Raw genomic sequence first — 18,605 nt, forward strand, 5'->3', positions numbered from 1 at the left:
AGGAAAGGAAAAGTTTTATATTTCTTTTTGTCAGGCTGCCAGCTATTAAATAATTTAAAGTGAATGGTTTCAAGGATTTTTATACTTCTTTCCAAGCCTTTTTAAGAGCCAGCTACCAGTAAGGAGTGTGAAACATTACTCTCTTAATTTGAAATCTATTTCCATTTGAAGTAGGTTTTTTCCAGGTGGTCAGCATATATTTAAAATTATGCTTCTTTTTACATGAGAGGAAACTCTCAGAATGAAAAAATACCTTTACAAGGGGAAAGGAGTGAGTGGAAGATATGTCCTCCACCTACGCTAGCACTTCTGAAAATGATAGCTAGTTCTCCTTTCCCCCCTCTGGTGGAATTCAGCCAATTCTCCTAGTGATGCTTTTCCATTCAGGTGGAGTCCAATGATGCTTACCACCACCACTGAGTTAATTCCATCGTTTCGTCTCATCTTGCACACTGTGGTTCAGGTTAATTTGCATAAACCATTTCCATTTTCAGGACACATTTATAAAGTCATTTACACAGATGACAACTGCATTTCAGTGAAAGATTCATTGTGTGGCTTCTGGTCTCCTGCTAATTGAGGTTAGAAAGGCATTACTGATGTAAAAATAATAATGATGTCCTGCAACTCAGTACAAACCTACTAATAATTCAGCTCTGGAAAGAAAACAATCTTTTCATACTCTCTTCTTAAATGTAATTTAAAATCCTCATTAATATTCCATGAAATAAAATCTTAGCTGTCAGCGTGTTATGGTCTCCCAGTAAGAGTTTCAATTGTTTTGCTGATCATTCACAGTATATGTAAACAATTTTATTTGATTTTAAGTTTATATTCTCCAGAGTTTTAGGAAAAAGAAGTTCTTAAAAGATTGAAGATAAACAGCTGGACTATTTTAAAAATCTTGACTAGAATTTATTGCTATCAAAGTTTGGATGAGATATTCCTGAAAACCAATTCTATACAATACAGCTCACTGAAGAACCTCAAAGCTAATCTGTAACAATTCATCTAATTAACCGGTTACCTAATAGGTGGCAAAAGTGAGCAGCAAAGGATCATACTCTCATTTTCAGGTGTCTAGGATATTCACATCCCTTATGTCATATGTAAGCTCCCAGTAAGGATTCAATGTCTTGAGAATTCTGCCAGGTAGGGATGGTTGAATATCTCAGCTCCCTTAGGGCATCTCTGATGCAGCACAACCTCCTTGCTTTTGTAATATGGGTGAACATGATTTTGCACACTTGACTGCACATTCTGTATTTTTTTTCATAAAACTGGAAAATCCAGTGCAGCACCATCAAAACAAATAGCTTCTTTTACCAAGTTGTACATTATTTCTAACAAAAAGTTTTTCCCCTTTATTCTAAAAACTTACATATATATTTTATATATTATATTAATACACTTTTATTAACTCTGTGCTCCTATTTATTTTTCCTTCAAACGGCTTCTTCATTGGCAAAATGTGGCAGAAAATGTAATACAATAACATAATAGATACTACAGGAGTCATAAAGTTTATAAAGTATCTGGGAGAGGTGTCATGCTTTTGTATGTAACTTACAAGATGGACCATAACATCTGACTCTATTGTAATGCAAAAAATGATCAATCCTCTCCCACTGACTCTGAGGGAGGAATCATGTCTTTCTATAAAATCTACATGATGGGTCAGGTCATTTGATTCTACTGCAATGCAAAAAGTGGACATTCTTCTTCCACTGACTTTGAATAATACTTTAATTTCCCAAGCCACATTTCAAGGTGTTAGAGCATATTAGTAAAAACAATTAAATAAAGCTCTTAACATTCTTGGCAGGAAATTAACGTTTTACTGACAGGGAAACAGAGGAATAGAGATGTTAAAGATTTGGCTCCATCCCAGAATTTATTTTGCAAGTTTAGAATCCAATTATCCTCACTCTCCATCCCGCACACCACTTTCTAGCCATGCTTTCTGAGCCGGCGTCTGCACTGTGTGCTGCCAGAGACAGGGGGAAATGCTGCCCTTTCTGCAGGCAGTAGCATGTGAGCAAGTCTACACAGAATCTCACCTCCCATGTGCCGCCATATTAGGAGGCACAAATCTACAATTAGAGCTAGACCCACTCTCCTGGCAGGTCACCACGATTTTTCTCTGGGACGTGGCTCGGGTCCTATTGTGTTTCCTATGATTCATAAAGATCATGAGTCAGATCCGAGTGGTAGATCCAGTGTCATGTGCACGAGCATGCTGAACCTGCACACCCACGGCACATGCTGGATATGTCAGATACGTTAGACAGGCAGTCAGAACAACTGCACACCAGCAGTGGCTCCAGTGCCTCCCCAGTCTGAGCTTTGCCACAGGATGGGCTGATCTGTACATGCCAAGCAAATGCCAGGCATGAGAGCCAGGTGCCTCAGACCTACCTTGTTCATCGTCTGGTTTTGCTGTCCTTTCCAGCCTTCTCTCTATTATTAGTTTCTTAAGAATTGTAATCTCTGGAAAAAGCCTGAAGCAATATGCAGTCGGTCACACTGTAGTTGGTCATGACTTGTTCAAATATAGAAAACTGCATTTCCTAAACCAGAACCATGCAGCCAGAATCATCCCTACCTTTACTGTAGTTAATGCTGATCCACGAAGGAGGAATATGATCTAAAGTTTATACCACTGACTCTACTGTTCATCTACACTGTTCAGTGGGAAGCCATCAGACTAATTCTTGAAACCAGATCCATGACTGTATAGGATGGAAATAGGGATGCTGACTGGGGCACTAGGAGAATACCGCATTTAGAAATTACTAAAGCATAGCCTTAAGTATATACGGAATACATAACTTTAAAGACAGTCTTATTGAATAATAGATTTTATTTTTAATAAATGAGGTTATTCTAGTAATCTCATTTAAAGAGAAATCTTTACAAATGAAGATTCATGAATATGAAATTCAGATATGCTGTCTACATCTTCTTTTACATCAGTGGGGTAAGTGGACACTCAGCATTGCTGTAGTAAACCAACATTTGCTTTTTAACTTTATGAGCTTCCAACTAAAGTATAATTAATTAGAGAGATCATGTAGCATATGGATTCAACCCGGGAGCATCACTCTGAATAGAGTTTGCTTGTGTGTAGTGTCTTCTCCATCCTTCCTGAACCTGTCTGGGGAAAGTTACTCTCTAGAAACCATCAACATGACCCTTTCCCTTCATTCAGGATCTCAGGAAAGAGATTTGGATAAGAGGGTTCAGTTGAATAATGGGATTTTCTGGGTAAAAGGAATAAAAAATACCAACCCATCTTTACTTAGCTATGTAGAGCTAAAGATGGCAATTATTCAAGGAGATGGTGGTCATCTGAGCAGCAGGAATATAAAATGGTGGGGGTTAGGTTGGATAAGCTGAATAAGGCCTCCTTAGCAAAGCATAAAAGGGAAGGAAAATGTGTTGGATAAGATAGCTGCTTAATTGGTCACAAGTCAAATGGTGGTATATAGAATTCCAGCAGGCCAAGGGCAGCACTCAGAGATAAAAGTCATAAGAGCAGTCTGGCAGACTTTGAGCTATAAATCAGGATCCAATCCACAACAAAGCACTAGCTGGTGGACCTTGAACCAAGAAGCAACCCATCACTGGACATGGGCTGGTGCATCTCAAGAATCCACAAAGGATGCGGGTTTGGTGGACTTGAGCTGGGTTTAAATGGGGTAGGAGCCTTTTTATCCTGTAGGCAGTTCTCCAGGCCTTTTGCCTAAAATGATCCCTAACGGGACAGAGGATTCTGGTTATTGTCCAATTAGGGGTTTATGAGTCTGGCTTGTACCTATACAGTAGATGCTTGTGTGTGGTGGCATAAATGTGTAGACTGTCATTTAATTCTAACTTATATATCACGTCCTTTTTGACCACACAAGTGACAATGACTTTCATGTTATTTTCATGCAAAGATTACTTCTGTTGGTGAACGGGCTGTGGGAGATGAAATCTTTCTTCATGGTATAGCATAAAACATAACCTAAGTTTGTTTTTATCTACATTTACAGAAAAACATCAAAAGAACCTACAAATTAATTCTGAAATATAATGATCCTTTCTACACTATAACTAATGATCCTTTCCACACTACAGTTACTTCAGTCTTTGATCCCATGCCATAAAAGCTGACAAAATTTTGTCACTGACTCCATTAAAACCTAGATAAGGTGCTCAGATTTTCAATAAGTTAAAAGAGCTTTTACTTAGGAGTGCATTGATGCATCTTTATGGAGAACAATAGTACGCTTTTTTTCCCAGTTGCTATACTGAATCTGGCAAATAATATGAATACAGAAATTAAATATATATTCCTGTGGCATTGTGTGATGCTATGCAGAAACACACAAGTAAACTCTGAATGAGCCACCACAGTAGAGGAAGCCACGGCGTCCCATTAGCACCGTGCTCCATACAGTACTGGTAATTAGCCCTGCTGCTGCAATCCATGCAACAGCCTAAGAAAATTATCTTTATAAAGGTGCTTTGAATGGGTAATTTATTTGTAATGGTCTTTCTGGAAAACCAGGGACATGCAAGAGCTTTTGTGGATTTATATTCAGGCATTAGCTTCTCTAATTAGTCATCAAACAAACTGTTTTGTGCATGATTTGTTGACCTATGAGAAAACTAAAGAGAATTAAAGAAGTACATGATGTTTTGGGTTTTTGTTTGTTTGTTTGTTTGTTTTGTTTTTTTTTTTTTTTAGGTAACTCCACAGTGGCCAAGCACGAATCTAGCACAAAGCTAGCTCCAGCATCTAGTAATCTTGATTCACATTCTCAGTTTTGCCTTGCTGGACAAGGAAACAAGGAAGATGTCTGCCCCATTTGTCTTCAGAAATATGATGTAGGAAAATGCTCTGCATAGATACAGGTCTGCAAAATAGCTCTCCCCTCACTGAAATTCATTGTGCTTAAAGTCTCTGTTTTTATTGAATCTCTGTTTTGACTGGTGAAAGCCTTTCCCACATGTTTGAAAGGTCAGAATAAACAGAACGCAAATCATCAAATTACCGTTTAATTGCATCTTACAAAGCACTGGAACTGTATGCTTCATTCATCCCATACATTTGTTGACTGAAATGAAAAATTACTTTGACTTCCACTTTTTATTTTAAATGTATTAGTCCTCCTCTTTAGACATTACAGTTATTAGTGCTTAGGCTGCTGCAATGGCTCTGAATTCTTATCACTCATTCAGCTGATATTATTATCCAGTCAAAGCTGACATCAGAAATAGTACCTTAATATTAGAGAAAGAAAACATGACTGGAATTATTCATAGATTACACAGCATGTACTACCTGGAAGACAGAGAATCAGCAGAGCTGTTTTTTTAATAAAAATTTATATCCTGATCCAAAGTCAATACAAAAATTCTCCATGAAGTCAGTAAATTTTGATTGTAGCCCTACATAATGAAATTTAGGAGGGAGACCAGCAGTTGTGTCCATAGCCTTTTTTCTCCTTTTTGATGTAATTTAACAGCACTGACAAGAAATCTATAAAAATACAGCAAAGATTTCTGGGTGTGTTCCCTGCAGAACAAGAGATGGAGTAGTTTATGCTACTAAAAAGTAACTAAAGGAAAGAATAAACAGAATCACAGTATTTAGCAACAACAATTAAGTAAACAATAATAATGATATTTAAATTATATTATCCATGAGCTAATATAAATCTCAATACTTCCAAAACAGAGTTTATATAAAAGTGAGGAGAAAGATGCCTTCACTGTTAACAAAGTGTTGTAAAGGTGAAAAAGACTGCACTATCTTACTAGATGCAACCATACATATTGCTTCTCCTTCCCACAGCTGGTCCTTCACTGCTGACCCATGTCTGACCAGCCAAGCTTCCCGAGGCCTCCCTCGTAATAACATTTATTATGGCTGGAGAAACTGAGATGATACTGAAATCAGGAACAAAAAAACAACATGGAATGGATTACAGCCACAACTTGATATAAATACACACCGTAAATATTGTTCTAAGCATATTTAATGAGTTGTAAAATCTTATGAGTTTACATGATTTTTCAACCTGTAATCATATACACATGCAGAGCTGTGAGATGGGAAGTCTTTATAGGTACAAAGTGTTAACGATTCTTTGAACCTGTGTATGGAAAGGTGTAGGATGACTTGGCATGGATGAGTACAATTGCGTATGTTCAAGGAAGTTCCCCTGATTCCCAGCAAGATGGTTTTATCAAAGATAACAGGAGTTCACAGAATCTTATCCAAGTATCTTCTTCTTGGTTACCTTCTAAAAACAATAAAAGGGTGTTTTGGCAGATACTTGGTAAGGGTTTTATTAAAAGAACATCATAAAAAATTAAATGTAGTTTGAATACACAATGAGACGAGATGGCTCCAAACCTTATCCCAGAAAGAAGTTGCCATCTATGATGGAAATGCATTAAGACCAGAAACAGCCACGGTTCTCTCTGACAGTATTTAATAAAGCTTTGAATCACTGTGATGGGTGAAACTGATAGGCTTGTCAGTACTTGCAGTGATTTACATATCTTCTCATTATTAAAGCACTTGAATAATGACTCCACACGCTATGCCACTTGTGACTTGCATGATTAAATCTTCACTTGACAGTCTAGGCAGCAACAGCAGCAGCTGCGATCCACCCCCTTCAGCCATTTAAAGTCTTACGGAAAGCATGGGTTTTACATGGCATCTTCTGTTTTTCATGACAGCACTATTTGGAGACTACTGCCAGGAAGAACCAGGCTGATGACATCCTAAATCCAGTGTCAGTCTGTCAACTTTCAGAATATGGGAGGAAACGCCTGCGTGATCTGGCTGAGTTTGCTGAAACAGAAGCATTCTGAGGGCTCTCATTTGCTAAATAGCATTAGAATAAACCAGGATATTAGGTGATGAGGATACTGATGAAAGATGCTGACGTTACTCCCTTTTGAAGATAACAAATTCTAATTATTCTGTGCTCTAGTTCTGTTTCTATATGGTTAATGTATTAATTTATTTATAAATGTCTCATCAGCTGTTAATTACACAATGGATCAACTAGGAAGTGGGTTTTTTTAGTAATTGAAGCTTAATGTTTAACAAAACAGTGATTGAAATATTTGATACTAACATAATATCATGCAATATCAGCTTTTCAACTCTCTAACGGTGCCTGTGACTTGTTAGGCTGTTTTCACAGCCTATAATTGTTGAAAGTAGCAAGTTAATCATGACGACCATTTATCAAACATGTAAGAACACTGTCATTCTGATTACTTATTTAATAATTCAATAATAATCATGTCATTATTATTACCATGTTAATAAGATTCCTGGGCTTTCAGTTGTGTATGGGAAGTTTGATTATACATGACATTTTCAGGCAGCTTCTCTGTTGTTTTTTTTTGTTGTGTTTTGTTTTTTTTCCTTTTTATTGCTTTTGCAAGGGAGTCATGGAATAATTTACTAATAAAATATATGGGCTGTTTGCTATGTAAATGCATTCATCTAGCTTAATTGGAGACAGTAAAGAGAATCAAAAAATGGCACCAGTGGTAGGAGACTTGGTAAGACGTGGAACACCCTTTTTAGGAAAGATTTTTTTTTTTTTTTTTAAGGAAGAGTAATTGTTCATTAATATTTTGGGGAGAGTGACATACCCATTGCCTAAGCAGGGTGTCTGATGGTGACACACCTGTGTAGGCTACTATTAAAAGATCATAAAAACACAGTCAAGATAGGTAAGCTTGCAGACCGGATACATCTTTTTTTTTTTTTAATGGGCTTGTTCTTGCTATAAGTTGTCACTGATAAACCAAATGTCGATGAGTCAGTCCCCACTGACCACTTGCTGGCTCCCGGTTGAGGCTCCCTGGGAGGAAGAACTGCGGACGCTGAGGACCAGCGGCAGCCACGCCTGCCGGCCACACACGGCTGCTCCGCCACGTGGGGAGCCGCCGGGGCGCGGGCCCGGACCCCAACAGGACTGCAATTAATCACATTGGCAGAAAAATGGTGTTTATTTCACAGATTCTTTCTGTGAAATGATTAATATGAATAAAACCAATCAATGGAAATATAACATAAACATAGTGAGTATTAATGATACCGATCTGACCTCTGTGTCCCACGTCTGTTGTGAGATAGAATTGCAATTTCATTATGGTGATGTCAAGAGAACTATAAAATTAACTTTTCTAAGAGGCACTTTCAGTGTATGAAAAAAGCATACATTCAATACGATAAAAATGGTTTTGAAACAATAATAATGTATTATTTCCATGTCTTACTGTAAGAAACTGTGAAGAAGTAAATATGCTACTTATAAATTGAAAATATACTTATTTCAAAACATTGCACGCAGATTATAAACATTATGAATTGTGAACACCTTACATGTAACTGGGATTTCATTTACAGAAAATTTAAGTAAAAATGAAAAATAAGCCCCTTAACAATGAATTATAACTACAGTCCTGGTGGGGAGATGCACTTTTTTTACCTAGTTAGGTATAAATCCATATTTATTGAAAAATGAAAGAAGAGTCATGGTGGGAAAAAAAGAAGGATGACACAGACCATGCAAATACTGTAAAGAAAAATCTTTTCGCATAGCAATGCCACCAAATGTAATAATTTTCTTGCATGGTGTATGAAGAAAAAAATGTAAATAAAATTATACATAACAATGAGAGACTCAGTGCAGCTGCCTCTAAAAGACATTTTCCTACTGCCTCTTGGAGCCTCAATTTTACTCTCTGGTTACTTAGTTACTGCATAGACTGTCACCCTAACCCTTCAAAAAGTGTGTTTGATGAGGATATTGCTCCTAACAGAGCTCTAGCTCGCATTTGAAACACACACATGAAGAAGGTTTTCTCAGAATCTGTTAATTTTCTGTAAATTTAACATCATCTAAATGTTGCCATTTTAAGCATGTCATCCTTTAAGAGACCTCTTTGTCCCGGCAAGATAAGAAATGGGCCCATCTGTGAACTTCAGATGGTTTTAGCATGAACAGCATCTTTAATCTGGTGATAGTATTTTTCCCTTCTTTGAAACAACTGATGTATCTCCCTGAACTGATGTATATCAAGTCTCAAGTAACCAGTGATGGCAGCTTGCAAACTCCTGTAAGAATTGCTGAGCTCCAGACAAAATCCCATGGAGATTAGCTTCACACTGCACAGTATGGGTAACAGTTCTGCAATTCAATTCTTATCCTTGGCCTTCTCTTCTGTTTTGTATGTGCAACTAATGCCTTAGTTGAAATTTTGGATGAACTACTTAAATTGTCAAATATTAAATAAACTAAAGAGCCAGTTTCTACATTATACTAATTTTATTCTTTATAATGTTGAGTTGTAGGCATCCAGATGTGACTGAGAAGTAAGTAAGTGAACAACAACTTCCCAATGTCTGTCCTAAAGTTAGGCTGACACAAGACTAGTGTCTTAATTGAACTTTGACAAGTAGAGAGAAAAGAAATGCTGCAATCACTTGTTTTTATGCACTGCAAAAATATACATGGGGTGTCTTACAGCAATTACACCAATGAGCAGCAGGAAGGCAGAAGCCTTCTTACTGACAAGTTGTTTTATTCTTCCTTCTACAACTTTACCTGCCTAGATGAAGACTCCTGTTACACTGCAAGCTCACTGAAGCAGGAGCTTTGGTCTACGTTTATATAGCTTGTACGATACAAGTGGGTCTCGGTCCAATATTGGGTGTCTTAGTTCCAACCAGAACACAATTACCAAAGCAATTAATGATATGGTAGCGTGTTGTAATTGGAAAAGCCAATGCAGCTTCTTTAGGCCAGTGGATGCCACACCAGAAATAGCAAATACTGAATGGACTCCATCATGCTGTTTGTATATTGATATTGTATACTGATAAATCATGCCGGTATCGTCCTGGGAAATAAATACTCACTGCTATACAGAGTGAGTCACATCTTTAATAAGAGCAGGTAAAACCCATTTCTAATAAAGCATTGCAAGAGGTTGAAGAACGAAGGAGAAATTATCTTTGAAAATGAAATTTAAATAATTCAGAGAACTGAAGATTCAGTAATGCAATCTGCAGGTTTCCAGTTCCAGTTGCTGTACGCTGCAGTTGCATGCATGTCACTTCTAAATAAACGCTGGGAAAAGGTGGTAAAGCTCCACTCAGCACTGAATTTTAATTTTTTGACTGCCTTTACAAGACAACCATTGAGAACCTTCCTTTTTTGAAAAGTAAATTTATAAGGTACTGATGGCCTCCTGAAATGAAGACTGAGATTTTTTTTTTTTTTTTTTTTGCCTTTCAGGTTCAATTCTTAAAAGTTTAATGCAAGCTGAGTAATGCATTGAGTATATTCGCGGCTGGTTATATTTAATAGAATTTTCTCTTCTGCAGCTGTGAGGAGGTGACTGTGCAGGCAGGGGGCTGGGGAAAGCTGTTCTGCCGGCACACGGGCTGTCCCTGTCACCTTCCCCTGCCCCTTGAAACCGCTGCCTCGCAGTGTCCAGCTCCCCGGAACGTATACTTCGAACCCATCTCGCCATTTTGAGGGCCTGCTGGGCCCACAGACAGTGCCCGGCCCCTCTCCCCATCCCCTGAGCCGCGCCGCTCCGCGCCCCGCCGCGCCACGGGCCGCCGGGCCCCACCTCAACGGCGTCGCCCCGCCCCCGGCGCCGAACTACAGCCCCCAGCAGCCCCCGCGGGCGCACCCAGCGGGCAGCGCGGCGCTCAGCGCTGTCGTGGCGCTCGGCGGGTGAATGAGCCGGTCGGCCGGGCCGGAGCTAGGCCGCGGCTGCCTCGCCGAGTCCCGCTTCCCTCAGGTTCTGTGGGCGCGGCAGCCGCTCCCGCCTTCCTCCTCCTCCTCCTCCTCCTCCTCCTCTTGCCTCGGCAGCTCCGGGCACAGCGATGAGGCGCGCGGGGCTGGGTAAGCGCGGCGGTTCCGCGGCGGCGGGGCGTGCGGGCCGGGCTGCGGTTGCCTGGGCCTCCCCGGCTGGTGCTGGGGGGTTAAACGGAGCGGGAGAGCGGGTAAGGAGCTCGGCGGCCAGGGCCCGTGGGAGCCGCTGTCCGAGCCGGCTGGGCACGGCGTCTGGGCGGTCTGGGCGGGAGAGGGACTGTGCCCGTAGGTGTAGGCTTGCTGCAGAGATTTAGATACTGTGTCTGTTACCTGTGCTTCTCTCTTCTCTTTCTAGCTTACGGAGCAGCACTGGGATTTGTACTTAACTGTGCTCACGAGTGGTTCTAACGCAGTGTTAGCTTGAGCCGTGTTTCCATGGATGGACAGAGACTTGTCACTCTTTAGTCCTTTCCAAATTCTGAGTTGTTTTTTTAATTTTAGTACTTCTGTATGTTTTCCTACTGTGTTTGGGGGGAATAAAAAAAGTTGTCAGTTTATTACAAATATAATCTAATGCAAAGGCAGAAATCTCTTCAGAGTTCCTGCTGAGTGTTTTGAGAAGTTTAGGCCTCATTTTTCAATCAGCAGCCACGTTGATAACTATAAACTTTGAACTTCCATGTCATGATCTACAACCGTGTGGGTGCTGTGACCTCACTGTAAAGCTTAGGTAATGTTTATACCTCCATAAGTTTATAACTGAGTTTTGGTATTTCTTCCAAGAAGGTGAATATTTGGGGGCTGATAAATATCATGTGGCTAAACCGGGTGTGTCTGTAACGCCACCCTAAATTTACTAGTACAATTTTGATTTGTGTTGTGTAGTAGTATTTCCACAAGATAAAACAAGTCTTGGATGCACTTACTAGATGGGATGTTTATCATAAAAAGGTGGGCATTTGATAATACTTAGGTCTTCAGTCCTTTTCTTTCTCAGACTAACAGCTCGCTCTTGGATATGAACTGAGAGGGGTTAGACTGAAGGCCATCCAGCTCAGTATGCTGTGTCTGAAAAAGTGGTGGGTGTTTATGGAAGAAGTGCAGCAGGAAGAGCGTGCCTTCTTTTAGCATGTCTCTGGCAAAGAGTGCCTTAAGGAACATCCTGAAAATACTTTAAAAATCTGCTGGAAGGTCAAACAGAAGACCTGAATGTCTACTATGAATGTTACCAGTAGATAAAGCAGTAAGCAGTAGAATTTGCTGCTTTCCCTTGACACTTCAACTGTTGGTCTAGAATTCCTTTTTACGTAGTAGGGTGGATATAGAAGTTGGGCACCAGAACTTCTGCTGTGGGCACCAGCTACTTGGTACCTCTTTTTTAGCCTGTGACTGTGTTATGCTCACGTCCATGTTCCATGCCCTGTCAATGAACAGTGTTGCAAGACAGCCCATAGAACTGCCGTGCTGAAGTTTCTGTCCTTCCTGTAAACAGGAGTAGCCAGGCATCTACACAGTGCTTTCCGTGACTTCTATAGAAGTGGCTGTGCCTATGTAAAAGCTTTGGGGCAGTTGTTCACGTTGGTTACGACACAGTCTATGTAATAATCATGGTATTTTGGCCTGAAGCTAAATGGTATATTAACTTGCAGACATACTCGCAATTGTGCGTCATTTGGTATTTGTAAAACAAGACAAAGGGAACGACGCTGACTCTTTAAATGATGTAATTTTGGTCAACTCTCTGTACTTGGCATTGGAACTTTTGATTGGGGGGAGGGCGAACTTCTTGACTCTCACTGTGATGAAATGGAAACATACATTTCACCCAGTCTTGTTGAGATTTTGTTGTTAGCTTAATTTACTGAATAACATTAAAACGGTTTATGAGTACAAACTAAAAAAAACTTGTCATTACTTACACTTAAAGAACAGCCTTATGGGTTAATATAAAATGATATCTGTTATGAAAGTAGCATTGTAATTCTCTCTCTTAAAATCTTAATATTATGTATGCCAAGCATGCAGTGAAACTGAGATGGAGCTTCATCTGTGAATGTGACTGGTGTCTCTCTTTTCTCCCTTCTTCCTCAAAAAGAAAAAAGGCACCCAAATACAAAAATCTTTAAACTACATTAAAGAGGAATTAACCAAAGGCATTCAGGCAGTTTTAGTGTGGCATTCTGACTAGCCATATAAATATTGACTAATGTTTTGGCTGGATTGCTGGTTAAATTAATCTAGTAGGATCTGTATCATAAAGCTTATAATAGTTCTTTTCTGTTGCCTTTCTTGGTCTTGGTCTCTCTTCTTCAGTTTAAAATCTTTGATTTGAGGCCTAAGACTGTTTTTTGTCTAGACAGGACATGGTTTTAATTCTCTTGTGCCCATGCTGCTGTCCAACTCTTGTCTGTAGATCTTTTATTAGAGGTCGGAGTAAGCAAATGTGTGGAGCCGAGACGCTTTCATTCCCTTCTGCTCTGCTACTCTGCTGAGTCAGTTGTCTGGGTAACAGTCCTGAAGCTCCATCACCTGAAAAGCAAAGCCAGGAGTGGGAGTAGAACCTGCAGCATGGTGACAGAAATGGCCCTGTTCTCTTCAGAGGCCTGGCTTCTTGTCTGAGGTCCTTTGTAGAGAAATACATGTAAGGATCAGAGCATGCTCTCTCCTTTAACTGTGGGTGGGATCAAATGGTATTTGTTTTTGTTAGAGAATGATCGCTACTTTCCTATTTTGAGTTAGGTTAACCGCTCTGGGGAGTGGCCTTAATGCTCCTTTCACAACAACATGTAATGCCTCCGTTGATTTCTACAGAAGTAATCTGAAAACACTTTGTGGGGAAAAATTTTATAGTATTAATTTACAACCATTCCTCAGTTTCTTTGTCTTTGATTTGCACATTAAAAGATAACTTATACATTTGAAAAGAAGTTGAATCCCTATCTCAGGAACATGCAGCATCTCTTCCTGCTTGCCAAGGTGACGTTAAGGCAATGCATTTTTAAATGGAAAGAGTGCTTTTCCACATAAGAAGAGCACTTGCTCCGGTGGTGTTTTCTGTCTAACTACTGACTCTTGTGTCTATAGGTGATGGAGCATCTGCTGGTAACTATGGCTATACCAATAGTGGATACAGTGTTTATGAAGAAGAAAATGAAAGGTTAACAGAAAGCCTGCGTACAAAAGTCAGTGCCATTAAATCAGTAAGTATTTAATTATAGTGGTATTGTCACATTTATTGAATTAAATTACACGGACCACTGAAGCAGCAGACTTAGCTTAAAAGATAAATTTAATATAAGAAAGAATTGTCAACAAAAATGCACAGTCATTCATTTGTATAACTGATTGTTCGTTTAATTAGATTTTTAGCTAGAAGTGTCCTTTTTTGCTAATCTGGAGGACAGCTGTAGTGTTACCTACAGCTTACTGTCCTACAGAATGAAATGCTGTCCCTGCAGTAACTAGAAAATTTGAGTTCAGGTCAGTAAACTGGCTCAGGTTTATTTAAGAAAATGGGCTACTTGGTTTTGGGGTTATCATGGTAGCTCATCAGTTTCTACTGTATCTGCTGATATATCTGTAACATGAAAACAGCTGCTAGAAATAGCATGCTAATATACTCTGAAAGAGAAGTTTGTTGTTTTAATGATTCTCATTACTTCCAGAGATGGAGGACTTCCTTCAGGCAAATCTTAACTGAAAGACAGCTCAGTGATTAAAATAACGTGGTTTTTTTCTTAACAACTTCAGTTTTTGTTTGTTTGTTTGTTTGTTTTTTTAAAATACATTCTTAGCAATAGGTGCAGTTTCTATGTATGTAGTACAAGCCAATGAATTCTTAGGCCTAAACTCATTCAAAGTCCTATTGCTAGTTATACCACGTTGCTTAGAAGTAATTAGTTCAGTCTCCAACAGAAAATAAAACTTTAGGTTTAAGTTAAGAAATTATCCACCTAAATAATTTAGAGTAAGTTAAGGAGGTAAAAAGAAGAGCTTTGACCTTTATTACAGAATTTCATTTCTTGTCTCCTCCTCTGGTATGTTATATTTCAAATCAGCGTCCCAGGGTATGTGTACAGTGTGGTTGATAGTGCCCCGTGGAGTAGCATGCATGCTCTTTCTTCAGTTGCATCTTCTAGTGCAATATTACGATCTTGGGAATATGGTGTAATCTTCAGATAATCTTCCTAGAACCCTCATGTTTCATTCTTGATGAGAGATTGTGGTGAAATGCAGCAGTATGAAATAATGAGATTTAGGTTGTGTCACAAAACGCACGGGTTTTGGCTAATCAAAAGCATCAGGGCCTGGAGCACATTTCCCTCCCTTCTAGAGCTGAGCAGGTAGTTCAAGGCCAGTGTGCTGGCAAGAACTGTTGCAGAGGAAGGGCTGCTAAGAAGCTTCAGTGGGGGTTCTCCCCTGTTTCATTTGGGAGCCGCTTTTTAGGCAGGATGCTCCTGGCTGCCCCCTGCTTTTGCTGTGTTGCAGCTCTGTCTGCGCCTGCTCTCATACTTCCCCAATTTTGACCCTAACCTGCTGACTTGACCCTGGACCAGTCTCATAGCTCTGGATGTGCTGTTGCTGACCCTGGTTACTGCCTCTGGGACTGGCTCTCCTGCATACACAGCTTGCCTCCCTGTCCTGCTGCTCCCCTGCTGTTTCATGACACAAAGCAGAGAAGGAATAGACAAGTTCACAAAAGAAACTCCCATTTATAGCATAGCAGCAACTTGTTAAAAGAGATGTGTTAGTGGGTTATAGGTGTCAACTCCAGCAACGCTGAGTTAAGAAGGGTGCTCACGGTCTTCTGTGCTGAGTGCCAGTAGTTTTAACAGTTGTTCCAGGAAATGGATAATTGCTACTTAGACTTGACTAGATCTTGAATTTTTGGAAGTCCATGCATTAATTCTAATTAGGGCTTCTCTGTTTAAGAAGGGGGAGGAGGAGCATAGAGTACCTTCTGTGACTCTCTAGACTAATCTAGTCATATGACAAATGCTTACTTTCCTAGGGGCTATCGACAGAGCACTGTACATGTTCTTTTGAAATACCAGGTACTGTTTTCAAATTTTATCTGGTGAAATGCTAGCGATGTCATGTATTTTAGACTGATTTCTCTAGTCTATATATAACTGGTTACTCATATTTAATACTTTTTTTTAATAGCTTTCCATTGAAATTGGGACAGAAGTTAAAAACCAAAATAAAATGTTATCAGAAATGGTAAGTGTTTAGTCAGTAACTTCCTTTAAATATGGGACAGGATTAAGAAGTTAGTAATGTAAAGCATTCCTTCTTTTGGTATGAATGTTTATATTAAAATATTGACAGCTTATTGTTGACTATAAAATGTGACTAATTCAGCAGCAATATTTCTGTTCAAAAAGATAGATGGTGCAAATGCATTACTTCCAAGGCACAACTGAGATCTTTACACTTTAGATACGACTATTCATTTTCAATTAGTAAATGTATAGTATTATTAAAAGGGCAGTTCTATATTTAAATGTATTTAAGAATAGAAGAGGGAAGCTAAAAATAAGGAAGTCAGGAACACCTTTTTTGCTTGCATCCATCTAGATAAATAGGCAAAAGATTTTCCTGGTTAATCTTCAGAAACTGCTTCTGAAATAATTTTAGTTTTGGAAAATTTGAAAAAACAGGAAAAAACGCATTTAGCGAGGTTTAGGGATAATATTTTTCCGAGTAACATGGTTTTTGTTGGTTTGTTTGTTTTTTAAATGTAGGATAATCATTTTGACTCTACCGGTGGACTTTTGGGTGCAACTATGGGCAGACTGAGAACACTCTCCAGAGGAAGCCAGACAAAGCTATTATGCTACATGATGCTCTTTTCATTGTTTGTTTTTTTTGTGATATACTGGATTATTAAACTGAGGTGATGCATGTTACCTTTGGTTTAAATTGTATAATTTCAGCTATAAAGCAGTCTTAATGAAGACATTGATCTAAAGTGGCATATTCTGTTGGTAAAACACAGTGAAATTGTAAATTGCATTAACTGCTAATGCAATGAAATCTATATAGTTTTCTTAACGTATCAGTTTTTCCTGTCTTCCCCTGATTTGGGGGAATATTTGTAAATATACAGAAACTGCTAGCATAGGGGTTGCTTTTTTTAGGGGAAAATAATTTTTAGAATTGATTTTAAAAAATACAGAAAACAGTTGTTCGGATATGAAGTAATTGCAGAATTATAAGGCTTTCTCTTTCATTCTGCTTTTCATTCTGGGCCATGCTCTAAATTAGAGCTCGTTTCAGGCGTATAGTAATTTCTGTGTTGCAAAAGCATAAAGAATACTTGAATATTTCTAAATTGGTTTTATCTGCAGATTTTTAAAAGGCTGGCCTGAAGCTAACAAATATAATAGTGGTATCCCCAAAAATATTTTTGTGGATAGGTCTGATAGTGTATGATAGCTTAAACTGTGTGTTTTGGGGACAACTTAAAACTGGATTTTTTTTTTTTTTTTTTAATTTGAATGTGACAAATCATGCTTATGCATCTACTCTTAAGCAAATGTCTTTGATCATTGGATCAACCAGTATGGACACAGTACAAATATTTTCTTTATATTTAAAGTATCTGAAAGTTAATGATTCCATTGAATCACTGGAACTTTTGCCATTAGTGTGTTTACTTTTCAGTCCGATGATTCCTTAATCTACACTGCATGATGTCTGAAATATGAGGTCAGGTATTTTGAATTTTATATTAAAGTATATTATGATGCACCTGTTGGAGGTGCTGTCATATTAAGGTTTTTTATTTTGAAGATTTAGCTTTGGCTCACCAAATAGTTTCTAACAGTTGAAGCTATTACATTGCTAAGTTTAACATTCAAAAAAATGAGGTTTCCTAGATACTGAAACTGTATCTACAATTTTCTAGAAATATTGTATAAGATGTTGCCACTAATAATTAATTAGAAACTGAGAAATAAAGTGTCCTGTAGTATTCTAGCTAGTGTTGTTTATATACATTCCTTTGTATTGCAGAATACCAATGTATTTTTTGGAAATAGTGCTGCATTTAAGGTGCTATAATTGTGGGGGGAGCACTATTAAAATAAGAAATGGAGCTGTATGCTACATTTTTCCATGTTAGATTTCATACGTGACAAGTGTGACATGTACATCACTTATCTAATACAGAACACACAGAATGTGTAAAAGCAATTAAAACTCAAATATTTCTAGCTGATTTAATCTTTGACTGTTAAAAGGTCTGCAATACTTCTACAAACAATAGATCTGAGTACTAACACTAGGTTAAGGCACTGTCTTTATATGAGAATTGCGAGGCTTGTTAAACAAGGATAACATTCCCATATCTGGTCAATAGGTTTGACTACCCTATGTCTTCCTTTCTGTATGTCTTCGTTTAAGGAGGGTTGTCATTTTTTTTTGTAGTTGTCTAGATAGGGTGGGAAATGGGAAGAAAGCTTAAGCACAAAGACTGTATGAAGCCTCCAAACGACTTTTTACATCTCTATTAGAAAACACACAAGGGCTTTTCTAATTAAGTGCTAAAACACAACTCTGTTAGGCTCTTTTAACATAAACTTGAACTGAAAGGTAACGGTTACATAGTCAAAACTGTCACATACTTCTGTATGTTTTTCTGTTATTATTTTACTGTTGGAGCAAGTAGAGGATATAGCGTGTTTCCCTTTAATTCCAGTAAATGGTAAATTTTCAGTTTAAAATCTGAACTGAAATGCTGCA

The 18,605-nt window shown here is 38.6% G+C and overlaps 1 protein-coding gene across 1 annotated transcript; it reads left to right on the plus strand.

The window, feature by feature from the left end:
- The first annotated feature begins 10,723 nt into the window (after positions 1–10,723).
- Positions 10,724–18,081, plus strand: BET1 (Bet1 golgi vesicular membrane trafficking protein). The gene is made up of 4 exons (XM_042801667.1): positions 10,724–10,946; positions 13,941–14,056; positions 16,023–16,079; positions 16,604–18,081. Exons 1-4 carry the CDS (start codon positions 10,928–10,930, stop codon positions 16,757–16,759), a joined length of 348 nt encoding a protein of 115 aa, XP_042657601.1. The 5' UTR covers positions 10,724–10,927; the 3' UTR covers positions 16,760–18,081.
- Positions 18,082–18,605: the final 524 nt, after the last annotated feature.

Source organism: Tyto alba, unplaced genomic scaffold (genome assembly GCF_018691265.1).
Source record: "Tyto alba isolate M040663 unplaced genomic scaffold, T.alba_DEE_v4.0 Super-Scaffold_38, whole genome shotgun sequence".
Lineage (NCBI taxonomy): Eukaryota > Metazoa > Chordata > Aves > Strigiformes > Tytonidae > Tyto > Tyto alba.